This window comes from Mus pahari, chromosome 1, assembly GCF_900095145.1.
Source record: "Mus pahari chromosome 1, PAHARI_EIJ_v1.1, whole genome shotgun sequence".
In the NCBI taxonomy this organism is placed as follows: Eukaryota; Metazoa; Chordata; class Mammalia; order Rodentia; family Muridae; genus Mus; species Mus pahari.
In genome coordinates, this window is record NC_034590.1 from 157,119,170 (window position 1) to 157,137,600 (window position 18,431).

At 45.5% G+C, this 18,431-nt stretch overlaps 1 protein-coding gene across 1 annotated transcript in view; it reads right to left on the reverse strand.

Moving 5' to 3' along the window:
* Oga (O-GlcNAcase) overlaps window positions 1–11,310 on the reverse strand; it is a 34,100-nt gene extending 22,790 nt beyond the window's left edge. Inside the window, exons 1-6 of the mRNA XM_029535279.1 lie at window positions 10,689–11,310; window positions 6,555–6,606; window positions 6,118–6,215; window positions 4,414–4,544; window positions 3,587–3,758; window positions 1,251–1,349 (exon numbers count right to left, since the gene is read on the reverse strand). Coding sequence (XP_029391139.1) covers window positions 1,251–1,349; window positions 3,587–3,758; window positions 4,414–4,544; window positions 6,118–6,215; window positions 6,555–6,606; window positions 10,689–10,887 — 751 coding nt within the window. The 5' untranslated portion in view covers window positions 10,888–11,310. The remainder of the gene's footprint in view (window positions 1–1,250; window positions 1,350–3,586; window positions 3,759–4,413; window positions 4,545–6,117; window positions 6,216–6,554; window positions 6,607–10,688) is intronic.
* Window positions 11,311–18,431: the final 7,121 nt, after the last annotated feature.

Sequence of the window (18,431 nt, forward strand, 5' to 3'; positions counted from 1 at the left end):
AGTTGGTTAAGGAGAGTGGTATCAGAAGTTGTTCCCTGACCGCCACAAGTGTACCCTGACACATGCAATCACACACATACACCACTTACAGAAACCAGGCAATAAAGTAATTTAAAATACATAAGCAGCTTTGTTTTCATTAAAATACATAAGCAGCTTTGTTTTCATGTATACACTTTCTTTTTTTTTTTTTTTTAATATTTATTTATTATATGTAAGTACACTGTTGCTGTCTTCAGACACTCCAGAAGAGGGAGAACCTCTTTCAGAACCCTGATTTCATTACAGATGGTTGTGAGCCACCATGTGGTTGCTGGGATTTGAACTCAGGACCTTTGGAAGAGCAGTCAGTGCTCTTAACCACTGAGCCATCTCTCCAGCCCATGTATACACTTTCAAAGTTCCTCTCTCCACCAACCTGGTTTCTGAAGCAATGGAGATTAAACCCAGGGTTTTTTTTACATGTAGTAGTAAGCTGATGGGCTACACTGCTAAACTCTATCCCTAAACTCATCTCCCCTGTCTTCCTTCTCTTCAGTTTACAAGGTTGGGGTCGGTCTAATGATCCTCCTGCTCCAGTCTCCCAAGTATGGAACAACCATTGTGTACCACCTCACCAAGGTGCTCAATTTTTCTTCTTTTAAAAAAATTTTTGTTGAGCGTGTTGGCGCATGCCTTTAATCCCAGCACGTGGGAGGCAGAGGCAGGAGGATTTCTGAGTTCGAGGCCAGCCTGGCTATACAGAGAAACCCTGTCTCAAAAAAATTTTCTTTTTTTTTTTTTTTTTTTTTTAAAAAGACAGTCTCTTCTGTGCCCTGGCTGTCCTGAAATTCACTATGTGGACCAAGCTGGTCTTGAAATTACAAAGATCCATCAGCCTCTGCTTCCCAAAATTTGGGATTAAAGGTATATGCTACTATGGCTTGCTTCATTTTCCTTGCTGAAATAACACAGCAACATATCCTTTAACTCATTTTATAAAACAGAAATTTCCCTAAGAGTCCAGTGACACACCTAAATAGTTAAGAGTTGCCAGAATACACGATGCATTGGACACAGCTGCATTCCCAGTACTAGGGAGGTAAGAATTGTTAAATTCAAGGTCATCCATGGCTACACAGCAAATTCTAGGCCTGGAATATACAAGACCCTGTCTCAAAAGATAATCTTTTTATATTAAGCCAATAAAAAGATAGCAGTTTCTCTAAGCCCTGGTGACGAAAGCTTTACTATGGATCCCTAGGACTTACCTGTCCAAAGCACCTCAATCCCAGGCAGCAGCTTCTCACCCACAGTCCTCAAGTAAGGAGACTGGGACACGTTTGGATAACAGAAAGTACCACAGTACTCTGAACACACAAGGGGAGAAAGAGAAGTTAGGGCTGAAGTGCTCATTTGTAACTGGGGGAAATGCTTACAAATTCTGTGTTTTTATTCAAACACTAAAGAGCTCTGTATTATATATAAAAGGAATAAACTTAAGCAGATGTTACATATGATCAGACATTCAAACTGGTGGTGCGCCTGCCTGTAAACTCAACTCCAGATCCCAAGTCAGGAAATTCCCATTGTGTCAGTCTAGGCTCAGCAGCAGTGTTACAGAGCAGCCTTTATTACATGGAGCCTTTCTCTTTTCTTTAGGGAACAGGGTCTGTAAGCAGCCCACACTAGCAGTGGTTTACTTCCTTCCCTGGTCCCCAGCACTCAGGTTACTGACATCATCTCCATGCCCAGTTTCTAGAAACAAAACAAAACAAACAGGGCCTTCCTGTGATGTAGCAATTTCTGGTTTCTTTGGAAACCCAGTTAGGTCATAATGATATTTTGCTGTGGCAGACAGGTAAAAGGATGTTTTGCTGAAGCAGACACAGGTGAGAGATGGTTTTGGACACATGATGTCTAGAGAGACTATAAACAGGACCCCACAGGATGTGGAGGAAGCTATCACATTGGTTCCCTATGCTTTGCTTCGACAGTCTTTGCAGACACTCATATACTGATTCGCCTGGCATCAAATTGCTGATCTTCACTCATTGCAACTTCACAGAATAACTCGCCAGAGAACTTGCAATGATATTCTGGCAGCTCCTGGCAGAGCCCGGAGATTCACCCTTGGATGGAAATGCAATGCTGGTTCTGACTCCTGCGCAGGTGTCGGGCAAGTGGACTGGACTGCAGCTGCTGATTTGGATTGGTGTTTGCTAGAAGGACTGGACTGCTGACAACCAAGATTGTAACTGCCCCAAAGAACTACTTCTAAACAGGTCTACAACCCCCTTTACCCTGTTAACTTTTTTTATCCACTACCTCGGGTGGGTGGTGGGCTAGAAGGGAGCCTGGCATGTTTGAGAACCCTCATTAAGGGCTGGAGAGATGGCTCAGCAGTTAAGAGCACTCACCAACTGCTCTTCCAGGGAACCTGAATTCAAATCCCAGCAACCACATGGTGGCTGACTACCATCTGTAATGGGATCTGATGTCCTGTTCTGGTGTGTCTGAAGGCAGCTACAGTATACTTATATATAATGAATACATAAATCTTAAAAAACAAAAACAAAAAAACAGAACACACCAACGTCTTATTAAAGTAGGTTTTGAAAAGTCTAAGCCTGGGGGCTGGTGAGATGGCTCAGTGGGTAAGAGTACCCGACTGCTCTTCTGAAGGTCCAGAGTTCAAATCCCAGCAACCACATGGTGGCTCATAACCATCCGTAACAAGATCTGACGCCCTCTTCTGGAGTGTCTGAAGACAGCTACAATGTACTTACATATAATAAATAAATAAAATCTTTAAAAAAAAAAAAAAGTCTAAGCCTGCAATCCCTATGTACCACAGCCTTACTCAGCTTTGAGAACCTGTATCTTAAAAACAAACAAAACCCTGATATTTTCAGTAGCACCAAGCAATCTTTATGATCTCAGTCATTAGAAAGTCATTTCATACAATTTTACAAAAATTTAATTTTAAAGAAACAATTAAGCCTGTCATGTGGTATATGCATCTGTACGCATATCTGTATACATCCCAGACAGATTTGGGAGAATGAGGCAGGTTGGTGTTCAAGTCTGAGGCTAGCCTGTGATCCATGAGACCAAAATCTAATACCCCCACCAAAAAGAATTCTGACTAAAATATTTCTTACAACTAACATCCTTCCTGAACAAGAAAGGAGAGAACAAAGTTTTGTGGAGGTGATCCGTGAGAGGCGACTGAAAGAGACTGAACCTCTTTCAATGGAAGAGAGCTAGCTATGTGGTACAGCTGCTGCACTTTCTAGGCTCCATGAGAGTGAGAGGAGTGAGAACCGGAGAGACCAGAGCCATGGGCGGAAAGAGGAACAATCAGGAGGGAGGGAGACAGGACTAAGGTAAAAACAAGAGAACCTGACTTGTTCAAGCTTTCATCTCAATACTATTTTCTCTAAACTAAAAGCACAAAACATCTCCAACTTACTTCTTTGGTATTATAAGGTCCTAATTTTTTCCTATGTAAGATTTTGAAGGACAGGATGCAATAGGTCCAGCGCAAGGGTCCTTCTAAGTTATCTTAAGACGAATTAAACCCAGAGTTATTTATATACAATACCTGTAGGACAGAAGAGGAAGGTTTCTGGCTCTCCCAGGTACTGATAAATTTCATTTGTGATGGAAACTTGTGCATGTGCAAAGGAACTGAACACCTCTTTGTCTGCTGCACACATATTATGGTCAATATCATCAAAAAGCAAAGCAAACGACCTGCACCCAAACTGAGAGACCTTAGAAAAGAAAAACCAACATGATTATTAGCTTTTAGCTTATCTTAAGAGGGGAAAATTCTTTTAAGAATATATATTAATGGTTATCTGAAAGGCAAATATTTTACTTGGTATATAAAAGCATATCTCATCTTTTTATATTTTCAGTGGCAACAACTCCAAGTTAATATAGCTAGTGCTTTGGGACCCAATTTTAATTTTGGACTGGACTGTATGATTAAATAATGTTTATACAAGGCAGAGAAATCAATGAGGGGGTTGTGGTGCATAACTTTAATCCTAGCACTCAGGAGGCGGAAGTGGAGGCGGAGGCAGAGGCAGAGGCAGAGGTCTCTGAGGCCACCTGGTCTACAGAGTTAGTTCTAGGACAGCCAGGGCTACATTGAGAAGCCCTGTCTTGAAAATAACAAACCAGCCAGGTAGTGGTGGCACATGCCTTTAATCCTAGCACTCGGGAGACAGAGGCAGTAGATTTCTGAGTTCAAGGTCAGCCTGGTCTACAGAAGTGAAAAACCAAACAAACAAACAAACATTTCTCTACCCAAAACTTGAGTTCCTTTTAACATCATAAAGTAAAACAACCCCCACCCCCCAAAAAACAAAACAAAAAAACCCTCCACTTCAATATTGAGTCAAAAAACTAAAAAAGAATTACCTGGTCCAATTTGCGTTTCAATGTTGATACTTCCTTGGGGTTAGAAAAAGTGATATCTAATCCTGGCGAAATAGCATAGATGAATTCTATTTCATATTCTCGTGCAGCAGAGATGAGAGTCATAAGTTGCTCTAGAGAAGAGTCCATAATTTTAGAAAGCAACAGGAACACTCAAAGAAACTTTACTAACTGAAGAGATCATTTCTTCCACTTACAGTAAGGAAAAGTTCTTTCATTTTAAAAGTTAAAATGTAGAAAGTCTCACATTCCTGTAGTGTATGTTAGCACACCCTGGTAATCTTGAAGCAGGAAATCAGGTCAAGACCAGCCTCAAAAACACAGCAAACAAATGCCAGGGCCAACCTGGGCTATACAGTGACGATGTCTCAAAATAACGAAGAGAAAACAATCGCCTATCTGATAACAGGCCACACAAAATGGCACAAGCTTAAAATAACCCATCATACCAAAAGAAAAGAACAAGTTTCACAAGCCCAACATGTTGGCTCACTCCTAAAATCAGAGCACTCAAGAGGCTGAAGCAGGAGACTGCCAGCCCAGGCTACACACTGAAGTGAATTCCAGGCTAGCTTTGATTATGAAGTAAGACCTGCATCGAACACACACACAGAAGTTCAGAGAGACCTTTCCCCCTCTTTTCAAATAGTTTCTTACCCACAACGGACAAACAAGTTTAGTATCAGTAAAGCATGTTTTTTTTAATTATTTTTAAATTTTTCTGTGTTCACTTGTCTGATTTACAAAGCTGTCCTAGGAGATCCACCTATACTTCTGCCTCTTAAAATGCTGGAATTAATGGTGTGTACCGCTACTTTGAATAAATAATGGCCCCACAGGCTCATGTTTGAATCCCTGGTTAGGTCCCTGGTTGGTGGAACTGTTTGGGAAGGCTTAGGGGATATGGTCTTGTTCCAGCTTTGAGGTTTCAGAGCCTGTTTCCCTCCAGTTGATCCCTGAGACTCAGCTTGTGAATCTAGATGTAATCTCACAGCTACTGCTCCAGCTTGCCCACAGGATGCCATGTTCCCCGTGGACATGGACTCTAACCCTCTAGAACATTCTTTTGTTAAGTTGCCATGATTACTGTGGTTTGTCATAACAACTGAAAACTAAGACAATGCCCCAAATTAATTATACAAAACAATCTCCATTACTTAAACCTGAAGAGTCCCTTAAATTTGCACTCAAAGCAAGCGCCTTACTTCTTTGTCCAAATCCTATCCTGGCTTCCTTCAGTATTTTGCCTACTACTCTGTGGTCTGAAGCCCCCTAGCAGATGTAAAGAGTATCATCCATGAGCCGTGCTCAACAAACAGGACGTTTAGTACCACTCTTCAAATCTTCTCTAGCTCACAGACTAATTACCAGATAAAACTACTCATAAAATACAATGTTTAGTAAGTGTAGTGTTAACTACCTTAAAACAGTCCCCTCTCCCATTCAGAGATCAAATATGAACTCATACAGTTGCCAGCAAGCCAGCAAGATGGCTAAGGATAAAAGTATTTGCCACATAGTCTGACAAACAGAATTCAATCCCTGGATCCTTCAGCTGGAAAGAGAAAACCAACTCCATATTCAAGCACCTGACTGCACAGCTGTGCACAAATTCAGGCGGATGCAAGCACACACACACACGCGCACACACACACACACACACACACACACACACACAGAGATTACCAGCTTCTTCCACTGAATACATCTCTCGCCAAAACATCCTATGTTTGTAGTCATCTTTTGGAGCATACAAGTACGTATTTAATTCCCATTTCTGAAGCCTTTAGAGAAAAAAAATGACATATGTATAAGTAGGCAGCAACAGTAGCGTGGCTCCTAACCTCAATTTTTACTACTTTTTGTGTACCTCTATCTCATGACAAAGTAATATTCTACTTATCAATGGAGTCTTAACAAATTAAGTATTACCAAGTATGTCAACCTGTCAAATCTTGAAAAATACAGCTCTGAATAAAGCAGGCAAAGCCCCAAACCTCTTCAATTTCCCCATGAAAAGTTTGAAAACCACTAGGCTTGGCAAAGCTGTACAGGATTGAAAGAAAACACCAGGCTCCTCAGTGTGTCTTAGAGTCCCCTCTGCTCCACATAGCCAAACTTACCTTCTAAAGAGCTCTTTTCTCTGCTCCATAACCCAAGGTCTTCCATAAAACCCTAGAGTTAAAGAAAAATAAAAATTTTCTCAGGTTTCAGAATGGGGTTCAGTTTTACTGGAAAAAAAAAAATTACAAAACACAGAATCCCTTCCCAAAAAACTGTAGAGGTGCTGATAATGTGGTGTATTTGGGAAACAGCCAGCCAGGCCACCAAAGGCTCTGGGTTTGAAGCCCAGCACTAACAGACGTGCACACAACACGCAAGGTCTGAAAACCATTTAGTGAAACACTGTTAGGTGACATCAATTATTCCCTCACTGCTCATATATGTTTTTGTATTTCCTGCAATGACATTTATTATATGTAACCAGGGTTTTGTCTCACTATGGAGACCTGCATGGCCTACAACTTTTCAGGCTGCCCTCAAGCTTGCAGCAAATCCAGTACAGGGAACATCACCACGCACAGCACAGGACCGCCATTAAGATCCCAAACTTACCTTCTTTTTTACTGACTGAAATAAGGACCAAATAGTGCTTATTCTTCCTGAGGATATGATGCACTGACAGAGCACTGGCGTAGTAGTCACGAGACCCCACATTCCCAGTTACTCACCTAACAAAGCACACATACTTTTTTTTCAATGCTGGAACATACTAGGCATGCACTCTCACTGAATGAGACTGACCAGTGACTCTGTCTTACAACTGGAGATTAAGTAGAGCAAACTGAAGTGTTAACACTGAAGAGGACGACAGGCATGGTGGCTCTGCCCGTGATCCCAGTATAGAAAAGGCCAAAGCAGTAGTAGTTTGAAGCCAGTCCAGGCTATGTATTTCCAGGCTAACCTAAGCTGCAGTATGAGACCCTGTCTCAAAAAAACTAAAAAGGCAGCTTAATTACTTCTAGAGGAGTAACTTTAAGAGCTAAAGAAGGTAGTAAGATCAAATAATTAGAAAAAGATGTGTGTGAGACCCCCACCTACCTAAATAACCCACTTTGCAATAGAGTGGCTCTTTAATGTAGGTGGGTCTAGAATGTAATCTGCCACCTCTGTTTTCTAAGTGCTGAAACTCCAGGTGGGAATCATCGCACTATGATCACCTTTTTAAAAAGTTCCTACAACAAAGGAGACCAAGCAAATGAATAAAGGAGGTGTGCATGTGAACACACTCACAGACCCAACAGTGGCACTGACTCGTCCTCAACAGTAAAACCTTCAAGCCCGCAATCCCACGGCCAAATAGTAAGTTAGGAACAGAACTGACTTCCCAGTGTCCAGTGCAGGAAACAAACTTCTCTTTTTGGTACAGCTCTTTCTGTACTGCAAATACTCAAAAACTGCAAATACTCGAAATACTAAAACACAGACTAATGAGCAAAGCCGCACTGAAGCTCCCTAGCGCACTCGACGGCCTCATAGTCTATCTAACCTTGCCCTCAACCTGCCTCAGCCTAATCACTAGCAAGAGGTAACAACTCCTCAGCAGCACCATGGAGGTGGTCACACAGCACTCTAAGAACTAGATGGCAGGGCAGATAAAGATGCAGGCCAACCCTGACACCCCGGGAGTGGGACTGTATGGTGGAAAGAGAATGACTCCTTCCAACTGCCTCTGCTCTGCACAGGCGGCTGTGCTTCCCTTCCTAGCATGCCCATCTCCCCTACTCCAATCTTAGGCAGATAATCTGCACCCCCAAAAGAATGACAACTAAACATCATCAAACTGTAGCAGCACTCTCTAGTTTCTCTTTTTTCTTTTTTTCTCTTGAAACAAGGTTTCTCTCTGTGTAGTCCTGGTTGTGCTGGAACTTGCTCTGTAGACCACACTGGCATCAAACCCAGGAATATCTGACTGTGCCTGTTTCAGAGCACTAAGATCAAAGGTGTAAGCCATCATCCAACGAGAGCTCTATTTTAATACACTTTAAAGAAGGTTCACTTTTAGTACTACCAAGAGAAGGCGCAGTAAGCTAGCTCCTTTCACTTGTTGTTGCTAAAACAAGATCTTACTTTGTTGCCAGGGCTGGCCTCCCAAACCTAGATTACAGACTGTCAACATGCATGGCTAGCTCTGTATCCCCCAGATTCTCTTCCTACCTTTCCCTATCCTAGGATCTTAGACAATACAATAAGACTCTTGTATGGCAAGATGGCCTCAAACTGAATGCCAGTGAATTCCATGACACACTGGGATAGTGTGGGGAAATTTAAAACAAAAAGCAACAGCAAAAACTTAGACGTAAAGCAGGATGGTGGCCTGTAATCCCAGCCACTCCAGAGGGCAGGAAGATAACAAGTTTAAGGTCCTTCTGTGCTTCAGCCAGCTCCTGGTCACCTAGGCTACAGGAGACCCTGCCCACAAATAGGACTTCCATCTTTTCTCATTTACCAAGATTGCAGAGCCTAACAACAGGTAGTCAGGAAGATCTAAGCACTCTGTATAACCCGTTTCAGACCCATGGTCAGAAATGAAACTGTGATGTCTCAAATTTAAAAAAAAAAAAAAAAAAAAAAAAAAATCCACTTTTTTCTCCCCTAAAAATGTCTGTACCCCAGCAAGCCCAGTATGTATAACACACAAGGCACTCATGTTTTCACAAATCTGGGCTCCGGGAACAACAGTGCTTCCCCCAAATTTTGTTCTGCTGTTCCATGTCTTCCTGCCAAGAATGGTCTCCCATCCAGTTAACCTTTCTCAAACACCAGAGCGACGATCCTGTCTGTCCATGACAGTGGGAAGGCTGTGCTCTCAACCAGGAGGCCGATCCTACCTTTATCCCTCTTGGTTTGAGTATTAATCTTTAAAATGTTTTTTTAAAGAGGATTTTATTTATTTAACGTACAAGTACACAGTAGCTGTATTCAAACACACCAGAAGAGGGCATCAGGCCAGGCGTGGTGGTGCAAGCCTTTAATCCCAGCACTCGGGAGGCAGAGGCAGGTGAATTTCTGAGTTCGAGGCCAGCCTGGTCTACAAAGTGAGTTCCAGGACAGCCAGGGCTATTCAGAGAAACCCTGTCTCGAAAAGCAACAACAACAAAAAGAAGTGGGCATCAGATCCCATTACAGATGGTTGTGAGCCACCATGGATGTGGTTGCTGGGAATTGAACTCAGGACCTCTGGTAAACCAGTCAATGCTCTTAACTGCTGAGCCATCTCTTCAGTCCTGAGTATTAGTTTTTATATTCTCCAGTAAATCAAAAAAAAAAAAAAAAAGATAATAAAGAGAAACTAGAAAATGTTGAGTTTGCCACCAAAAACAAACAAACAAACCAAAAAAGCCATAAGAAACAAACGGTGTGCTTAGGGAAGAACTAAACTTCCCTGAGCTCATTATCTACGCATTTCTATTTCAGATTGCAATTAAGATGTTCTGGCATCTTCCCTCACTATCAAAACGCCCTCATTCTTTTCAACTGTAAATAAGACAGAAATTCAGCCTTTCACTGAATTCTAACTCCACATCACAGATGCTTTGAGATGTGGTATACTGATATTTACACACACACATTCCCAAGTCAAAGGACAGCAATTGGTAAAGGATGATACTTTTCTAGGCTGCAAGTGAGGCTCAAGAGGTGAAGGAGACTTACAGGCTAACAAAAATAAATACAAATAAAAACAGAACATTTCCTAAGCCTGAAGGAATTTGTAATATCATAAGCTGACTGCGCTCCTCCACGCGTAAAAACATGCCTGTGAGGGCTTTTTTTTTCCCCTTACAAGGATGGGGGCGGGGGATGGGAGCGCTGCACAAATTTCCTCATTTGAAAGCAGGCATCCCTGCGGACTGAGATCCCAAGGTACTAAGAAGTGAAGCACAGCCGGACCACAGGCTCCTTCCTTGCCACCGCCGCCTCCTCCTCCTCCTCCTCCGACAAATCCGTCTGGCTCTAAGCCAGAGGAGGGTGGGGTCAGACTCCTCCATAGCCGGGAGTCGGCGAAGCCGGGACATACCAGAGGTAAAGAAGTGTGCCCACCGCCTGTCTCCTCGCGCCCTGCCCCCGGCCCCGTGTTGGCAAGGACGGACGCCTCCCGTCCGTCCTGGGGGCGGGGAGCTGCCGGAAGAGTCCCCAGCACGCCCCTCCCGGGGTCGGAGGCTGAGCACCGCGTCGGGGCTGGAAGGCCGACTCACCTTCCACGACACCGCACAGGAACCTGCGGGCCCCTCCGGCCGCCCCGACCGCGGCCGCCGCCCCGGCTCCCGACGGGTTGTCTTCTCCGGGGGCCGGAGCTACGGACGGCTCCAACGAAGCCCCCGAGGCGGCGGCAGGGTTGGCGTTGCGCTCGCTCTCCCGCTCCTCCAGCGCCGCCTGGCTCTCCTTCTGCACCATCCTCCTGCCGCCGGCCGCCGTTCCCCTTCGGCCTCGGTCCGTTGGGCCACAAGCCCGGAGCCCTGCAAAGGGGCCGCGGCTTCGAACGCGCGCCTCCGGGGCTCCTTCCCCTCCCCCTCCGCCCTTCCCCCTTCCTCTCGGCGGGGGCCCCGAGTGCCCGGATGACAAGGGCGGCGGCACCGGCTCGAGCCCTTTGTCAGCCGCCGCCTCCGCCCGCGCTGGGAGCCGGGAGCCTAAGCGGAGGGCGAGGCCGCCACCGTGTCTCCACGGAAGGAGGGCCGAGGAGGCGCCTTGGCTCGTCCTCCACGCCCGCCGCCCTCCGGTCAGCCCGCTTTCTCCGGCTCTCTTTCCCCACCGGAGTCCCTAAGCAGCTCCTGCCGCTGCCTCTGCCGCCCGCTTCCTGTTTATCCGCACTGCGCCTGCGCCGCAGACCGGCTCAGACCGGTCCCCAGCCCGGCTCCCCCGCCTTGCCCTGGGATCAGCCCACTGCGCTTCACTTGCTAGGGGGGGAAAGGGACAAAGGGCGCCGTGAACACCGCGGAGGTGTGCGGCGGTGGGACGTACCATGTTGGCTCGCCACCCTCCGGGATGAGCGCCACACTCTGGGTCGGACCATTACCGCACCCGGAGGAGGGGAACATGGGAGAACGCGGCCGGCTGGGGCGTTTGGGAGGAGGGGGGGGGAGGGCGGAAAGGAGGTGTTTACCCTGTCGGTGCGCAGGCGCCGGGGCGATGCTTCTGGTTCTTAAAGTGGTAGGAGACACTGACCTACTTTGGAGATTGTTGCACCAGTTTGGTTCATCGGGGCTGCCTGACCCACGTCTGCTTCTGTGAAGACACCATGCGAAGGAGCTCAGCTCACGCCTCTGTCCTGACTCATTTTCTTCTACCCCCCTCTTCGGAGTTAACCCTGTTTTAAATTGAGCAGTCAACTGTTTATTGAGTTTGCCTCATCGTGGGCTGTGGGACCATTATGACCTCATAATATGGTTAAACCCCGCTGTTACGTCTCTGCTTGGTATAGCCCTACGTTTGTTTTGGGAGTATGTTTGGGAGTATGTTTTGTGGTATGAAATTCACCAGACTACGTATGGAGAAGAAAGACTGCATTCCAATTACAGGGAAAACAAAAGTCTAATAAAGGTAGAAGAGAGTGGAAGGCGAGTTTGTTACGGTGATGGAGAGTGTGCGGTGTGCGTAAGGGACACGACCCTTTTAACCTTAGCACCAGCATTCCCTAGGAATGCTTGCCGCCTGTAGTCCTCTGAGTTCACTTGACATTTCAGTTTTTTAAGAGATCTGCCCTGTTTGGGAACAAACCTCTCATTTTCAATGTTAAGTAGTCTTTTTTTTTTTTTTTTTTTTTTTTTTAAATACTTCATCGTAGCAGTAGCCCAACTTGTAGCTCCTGGGACGCTGAGGGGGTGCACATTGCAGGCGAGAACTTCCGTTGCGGTGTTGGGTATCCAGCCCAGAGCCTTGAACGTGTTATACAAACACTCCAGGGAGTTGGTGGCCTTATTTATTTTGTGTAGGTTCACAGGCCATGGCCCATGTGGCAATCAGAGAACAACTTGAGGAAGTCTGTTCTCTTCCCTTTGTGGATGCTGGAGATCAAACTCAGGAGGTTGTCAGGCCCAGGCTGGGTGAGCCCCTTTATTGCCAGTCCCATCCAAGACTTTTTTGTTTTGTGTGTGTGTGTCTGTCTGTCTGTCTGTGTGTGCGCGCGCGCGTGTCCTGTTTGCTGGGGGTGGGGCAGCAGAAGATGCAGTTGCCAACCACTGAACGTGTCTGTTGGAAACTGAACTCGGGTCCTTTGGAAGAGAACAGTTCTCTCTTCACTGAATAATTTCCTACTCTTTGCTCCTCCCCTCCGCCTCTGCCTTCCTGGTGCTTGGTGTATAGGGATGCCCCACCTATGTCCAGCTTGTTTCCTTCTGTTTCTTCCATGTCTCTTTTTGAGACAGTTTCTCAATAAGTAGCTCTGGGGAGTGTGAAATCATCCCTGTCAGGCACCATTGCCAGCTGAAGAACATTTATTTTTCCTTCAGTGTGGTAGCCAAAGCCAAGGGCTCGCATAAGCTAGGTAAGCAAGCACTCTACCCCTTTAGCTACATCCCAGACCTGAAAGGTGGGAAGTTTTGTTTGTTGTGTTTGAGACAGGCTTTCTCTGTGGAGCCCTGGCTGGCCTCGAACCCAGAGCGCCACCTGCCTCTGCATCCCAAGTGATGTACCTTTGGTTCTTGGTGGCAGCATCTAATGCCCTCTTCTAGCCTTGCTGGGCAGTGCTCACAGCCGTGCAAGACGTGTGTAACGCGTGTGGGGGTTGGTCTGATGCTGCTTTGTACTCGGTGCTAAATCCTAGCTCCCAAGATCCAAGGAGCTCACTTAGAACAAGTGATGCTACTGGCTCCCTAATTTAAAGCTATTGGTTAAATAAAAATGGCTACAGCCAGTTACTGGGGAGAATAGAAGTGGCCAGGGTTTCAGTTACTGGGCTGAGGGTCGCAGGTACAGACCACGAGGAGAGGAGACCTTCATGGGAGAAGATGGGTCATGAGCACATGGCCCATTCAAGTCCTCAAGCTTGAGACACAAGCACTTCTAAATGAGCCATCTCCCAAGCCCTATTTGTTTTTGAGACAAGGCCTCACTCTCTAGTCCTGGCTGTCCTGGAACTAAAATGTAAATGTGGCGGCCCTGAAATGTGGGATCCCTCTGCCTCCTAAGTGTGAGAGTTCTGAACATGTGTACCACAACAAACTACACAGGTCTTAACTCCAAGGCCATCCTAGACAGAGGTTTGGGTCTGAGTCTGCTCTAACTTTGTGCTACAAACTTCCCAGATAGCCTTGAGCTAGCCCACTTTGTCAGGTGAAGGAAGAACCAACCAGGGTTTTAAACCCGTAACCCCAGCCACTGGGGAATCTGACACCAGAAGATCTGAGCTCCGGGTCAGCCTGAGCCACATAATGAGACCGATTCTATTAGGTAGCCACTTAAAATGGACTGTTCCTTCACAATCAGCTGTGGATCTCACCGGCTGTTTCCCCAGTAACTCTAAAACTGGCTATGTCACAAATGCCTCTCCTTAAGAGTCAAATTACCAGGGCAGGTGAGTCGACTCAGGGCATAAAGGTACCTGGGCTCACGTGGTGGAAGGAGAGAGAGAAGTGACACCTGGCAAGTTGTCCTCTGACCTCCACATATGGCCTAGTGTGTGTACATGTGTGTTAACACACACATACACTAAAATACACTAAAAGCCTTTTTTTTGCTTTTTGTTTTGTGTGCATGTGTGTTAACACACACATACACTAAAATACACTAGAAGCCTTTTTTTTTTTTTTTTTGGTTTTTTGAGACAGGATTTCTCTGTATAACCTTGGCTGTCCTGGAACTCACTTTGTAGACCAGACTGGCCTTGAACTCAGAAATCCTCCTGCCTCTGCCTCCCAAGTGCTGGACTAAAAGCCTTTTTAAGGTGTAAAATACCTTATGAGAAGTCAGAAGTATCAGGATTTTGCAGAGGCCCTTTTAGGGAAAGCTGCTTTCTCCAAAAGAATGGACTCTTTAAGTTCTGCTTCTGGCCTTGGTGGAACATTCCATTCCACCTGCCTCAAGAACTAGACTATTACATACCGTTGTCTCCTCCCTTATGAGTCCAGATGGAAGCTAATCAAACTTTTCACGATCTTCTCAGATACTAGCCCAGCCCTAAGCATGTTTGCCCAGACACAGGCTTTATCTAGGTTTCTGGGAAACCTTCCTCTCTCCCTTCCATGTAGCTCTTTGCCAACCTCCCCTGAGGAGCCTGCCAGCTTTCTTGGACCTTTGCTTTTCTTCACCTCTTTTCTCCCAGGAGCTACAGAAGTTTACCACTTGCCTGCCTTGGTTTCTTTTTCTTTTTTTCCTAATTAAATTCTAATAAAATGGTCCTTTAGCTTAAAATTCAAAATTAAAAGGGATGGGGATCTAATTGGGCCTAACAATCATCTTAAACAGAAAAAAGGAACTGGGAGAAAGCTGGGCATGGTGGTACATGGGAGACTGAGGTAAGTGGGTCTCTGAGTTCGAGGCCAGCCTGGTTTTACAGAGCTAGTTCCAGGACAGCCAGGGCTCTACAGAGAAACCCTGTATCTAAAAACAAAAGCAAACAACAAAAAAGCAAGGGGAGGAACAGTTATCTATCTTCCCTCCTTCACGAACTTCCTCCTCCCTCCTCTCATTTGAATGCCAGCCAAAACTCTCGGTGAGGTTGCCTTTACACTCTGAGCTTTGTTCTTTGGAAGACTTCTCCCCTGCCTTCTATGGGGTGTGGCCACTGCTGACCCCATCGCAAACCTTCCCTCCTCTGCTCCACGCTGCTAAGATTTACACCCTGCCTGCCCTGTTGCTCTCCCGGATGCTGATAAAATAGTATAACAGTCCTAAACTTCCTTCAGAGTCTGTCTGTGAGACTTAGAACTCACGACTGAAACCCTAGTCCCCCCAGAACAATTCCAGAAGCTGCCACCAACAGCAACATCAAAAAAAAAAAAAAAAAAAAAAAAAAAAGCAATAAGGCTGGAGAGATGGCTCAGTGGTTAAGAGCACTAGCTTCTCTTTCAGAGGTCCTGAGTTCAATTCCCAGCAACCACATGGTAGTTTACAACCATCTGTAATGGAATCTGATGCCTTGATCTGGTGTGTCTGAAGAGAGCAACATTGTATTCATATACATAAAATAAATAAAAAGGGAAGAAATCTGGAGGGTATATTCCATCCTAGGTTCTTGACTTAGGATCTGAGGATGAACTTCAGGGAGTGGGGGATGAGGAGGGGTACAGCTTGGTGACACAGTGCTTGTACAATATACACCAGACCCTGTCTTTCACACCCAGCAACCTCTCAAAACCAAAACGGTGAGATGGAAACAAACATTAATCAAGCCCCCCACCCCCTGCTCACTCCCTGCAAATCAAACCCCACAGTTTCGATCATATTTGAAGCCACAGAACCAAAGGAACAGGGTTCTCAGATGAGATACTCAGGAAACACAGACAACACAACCACTGGGGAAGTTAGATATTTTCTGTGATACTGGTGGGGACTGAAGCCGGGGCCTCACTGTTCTGGGTATTTGCTCTAGTTCCACCAGGAGCTTTTGCTTCTGTGAAAACAACCTCTCCATTGACCTTGTCAGTGTCTAGGGAGGGAGAGGGCCTGACTTCCTCCTTTGGATGAGTCAGCAAGTAATGGAGTTCCTACCATTCACCACTCCCAGTCTGTACAAGCACTCAGGAAATCTGTCCTTGCCCCAGGTGGCCTGCACTGAGTTAGTCCATTTGATCATATGGTAATCATATGTAATGGCAGCCCTCCATTTGCATTTGGTGGGAGAAAATCTTTTAATCGCATACAACTTGTGAATTGGTGACATTGGTGCCCATGTGGAGATCAGAGGGCCCAAGGGACAGAAATCAGGCAAGCCTGGGTCTCAGCTTCTACCACAGGCATCCCAGGGGTGGGACTCAAGTCCTTAAGCTTGACAGCTAACATCTTAACCTGCTGAGCCAGCTCATTGGTCGGTCTTGGCCTCTAATAATGCCCAACTCGCACTTGGGAGGCAGAGGCAGGCAGATTTCAGAGTTCGAGGCCAGCTTGGTCTACAAAGTGAGTTCCAGGACAACCAGGGCTATACAGAGAAACCCTGTCTCGAAAAACCAAAATAAATAAATAAATAAATAAAATAAATAAATAAAAATGCCCAACTCTGCTTCAGTTAAGACAGGAAGGGAGGGAGGAAGGATTTCTCAAAAGGCAGCATTCTCAGAGTAACTAATTACTGTAAATCTGAAATTATTATTATCATTTTTTTTTTTTTTTTTTTTTTTTTTGGTTTTTCGAGACAGTTTCTCTGTGTATCCCTGGCTGTCCTGGAACTCACTTTGTAGACCAGACTGGCCTTGAACTCAGAAATCCTCCTGCCTCTGCCTCCCAAGTGCTGGACTAAAAGCCTTTTTAAGGTGTAAAATACCTTATGAGAAGTCAGAAGTATCAGGATTTTGCAGAGGCCCTTTTAGGGAAAGCTGCTTTCTCCAAAAGAATGGACTCTTTAAGTTCTGCTTCTGGCCTTGGTGGAACATTCCATTCCACCTGCCTCAAGAACTAGACTATTACATACCGTTGTCTCCTCCCTTATGAGTCCAGATGGAAGCTAATCAAACTTTTCACGATCTTCTCAGATACTAGCCCAGCCCTAAGCATGTTTGCCCAGACACAGGCTTTATCTAGGTTTCTGGGAAACCTTCCTCTCTCCCTTCCATGTAGCTCTTTGCCAACCTCCCCTGAGGAGCCTGCCAGCTTTCTTGGACCTTTGCTTTTCTTCACCTCTTTTCTCCCAGGAGCTACAGAAGTTTACCACTTGCCTGCCTTGGTTTCTTTTTCTTTTTTTCCTAATTAAATTCTAATAAAATGGTCCTTTAGCTTAAAATTCAAAATTAAAAGGGATGGGGATCTAATTGGGCCTAACAATCATCTTAAACAGAAAAAAGGAACTGGGAGAAAGCTGGGCATGGTGGTACATGGGAGACTGAGGTAAGTGGGTCTCTGAGTTCGAGGCCAGCCTGGTTTTACAGAGCTAGTTCCAGGACAGCCAGGGCTCTACAGAGAAACCCTGTATCTAAAAACAAAAGCAAACAACAAAAAAGCAAGGGGAGGAACAGTTATCTATCTTCCCTCCTTCACGAACTTCCTCCTCCCTCCTCTCATTTGAATGCCAGCCAAAACTCTCGGTGAGGTTGCCTTTACACTCTGAGCTTTGTTCTTTGGAAGACTTCTCCCCTGCCTTCTATGGGGTGTGGCCACTGCTGACCCCATCGCAAACCTTCCCTCCTCTGCTCCACGCTGCTAAGATTTACACCCTGCCTGCCCTGTTGCTCTCCCGGATGCTGATAAAATAGTATAACAGTCCTAAACTTCCTTCAGAGTCTGTCTGTGAGACTTAGAACTCACGACTGAAACCCTAGTCCCCCCAGAACAATTCCAGAAGCTGCCACCAACAGCAACATCAAAAAAAAAAAAAAAAAAAAAAAAAAAANAAAAAAAAAAAAAAATCTGAAAAGCTCCCCCATATATACTGTACCATACTGTCTCTCCAGTGGAAATGAACAGCCTTGTCATTTGTGTGTGGACAGAGTCTGTCCACAGCAGCTCATCCTTACTCTGGCTGGTGCAGGGTGGTTACTCAACTATAAAACACTGAAACAATGGTACCACTTGCCTGTGATCCCAGCACTGAGAAGGAGAGACTTAAGAAGATTCAGAGTTCAAGATCATGACTGGCTACAGAGTGAGTTTGAAGTCAGCCAGGCCATCTGACACCCTGCCTCAGAAAGCAATGTCCCAAGAGAGATGGAAGAGAAACTATGTCATTTGGATGTAAAGAAAGGGAGAAAGAAAAAAAATAGTGTACATTTCCTCTTACATGCAGAATCTAGAGTTTTACACACACACACACACACACACACACACACATACACAACAAAACAAAAGGGAAAACG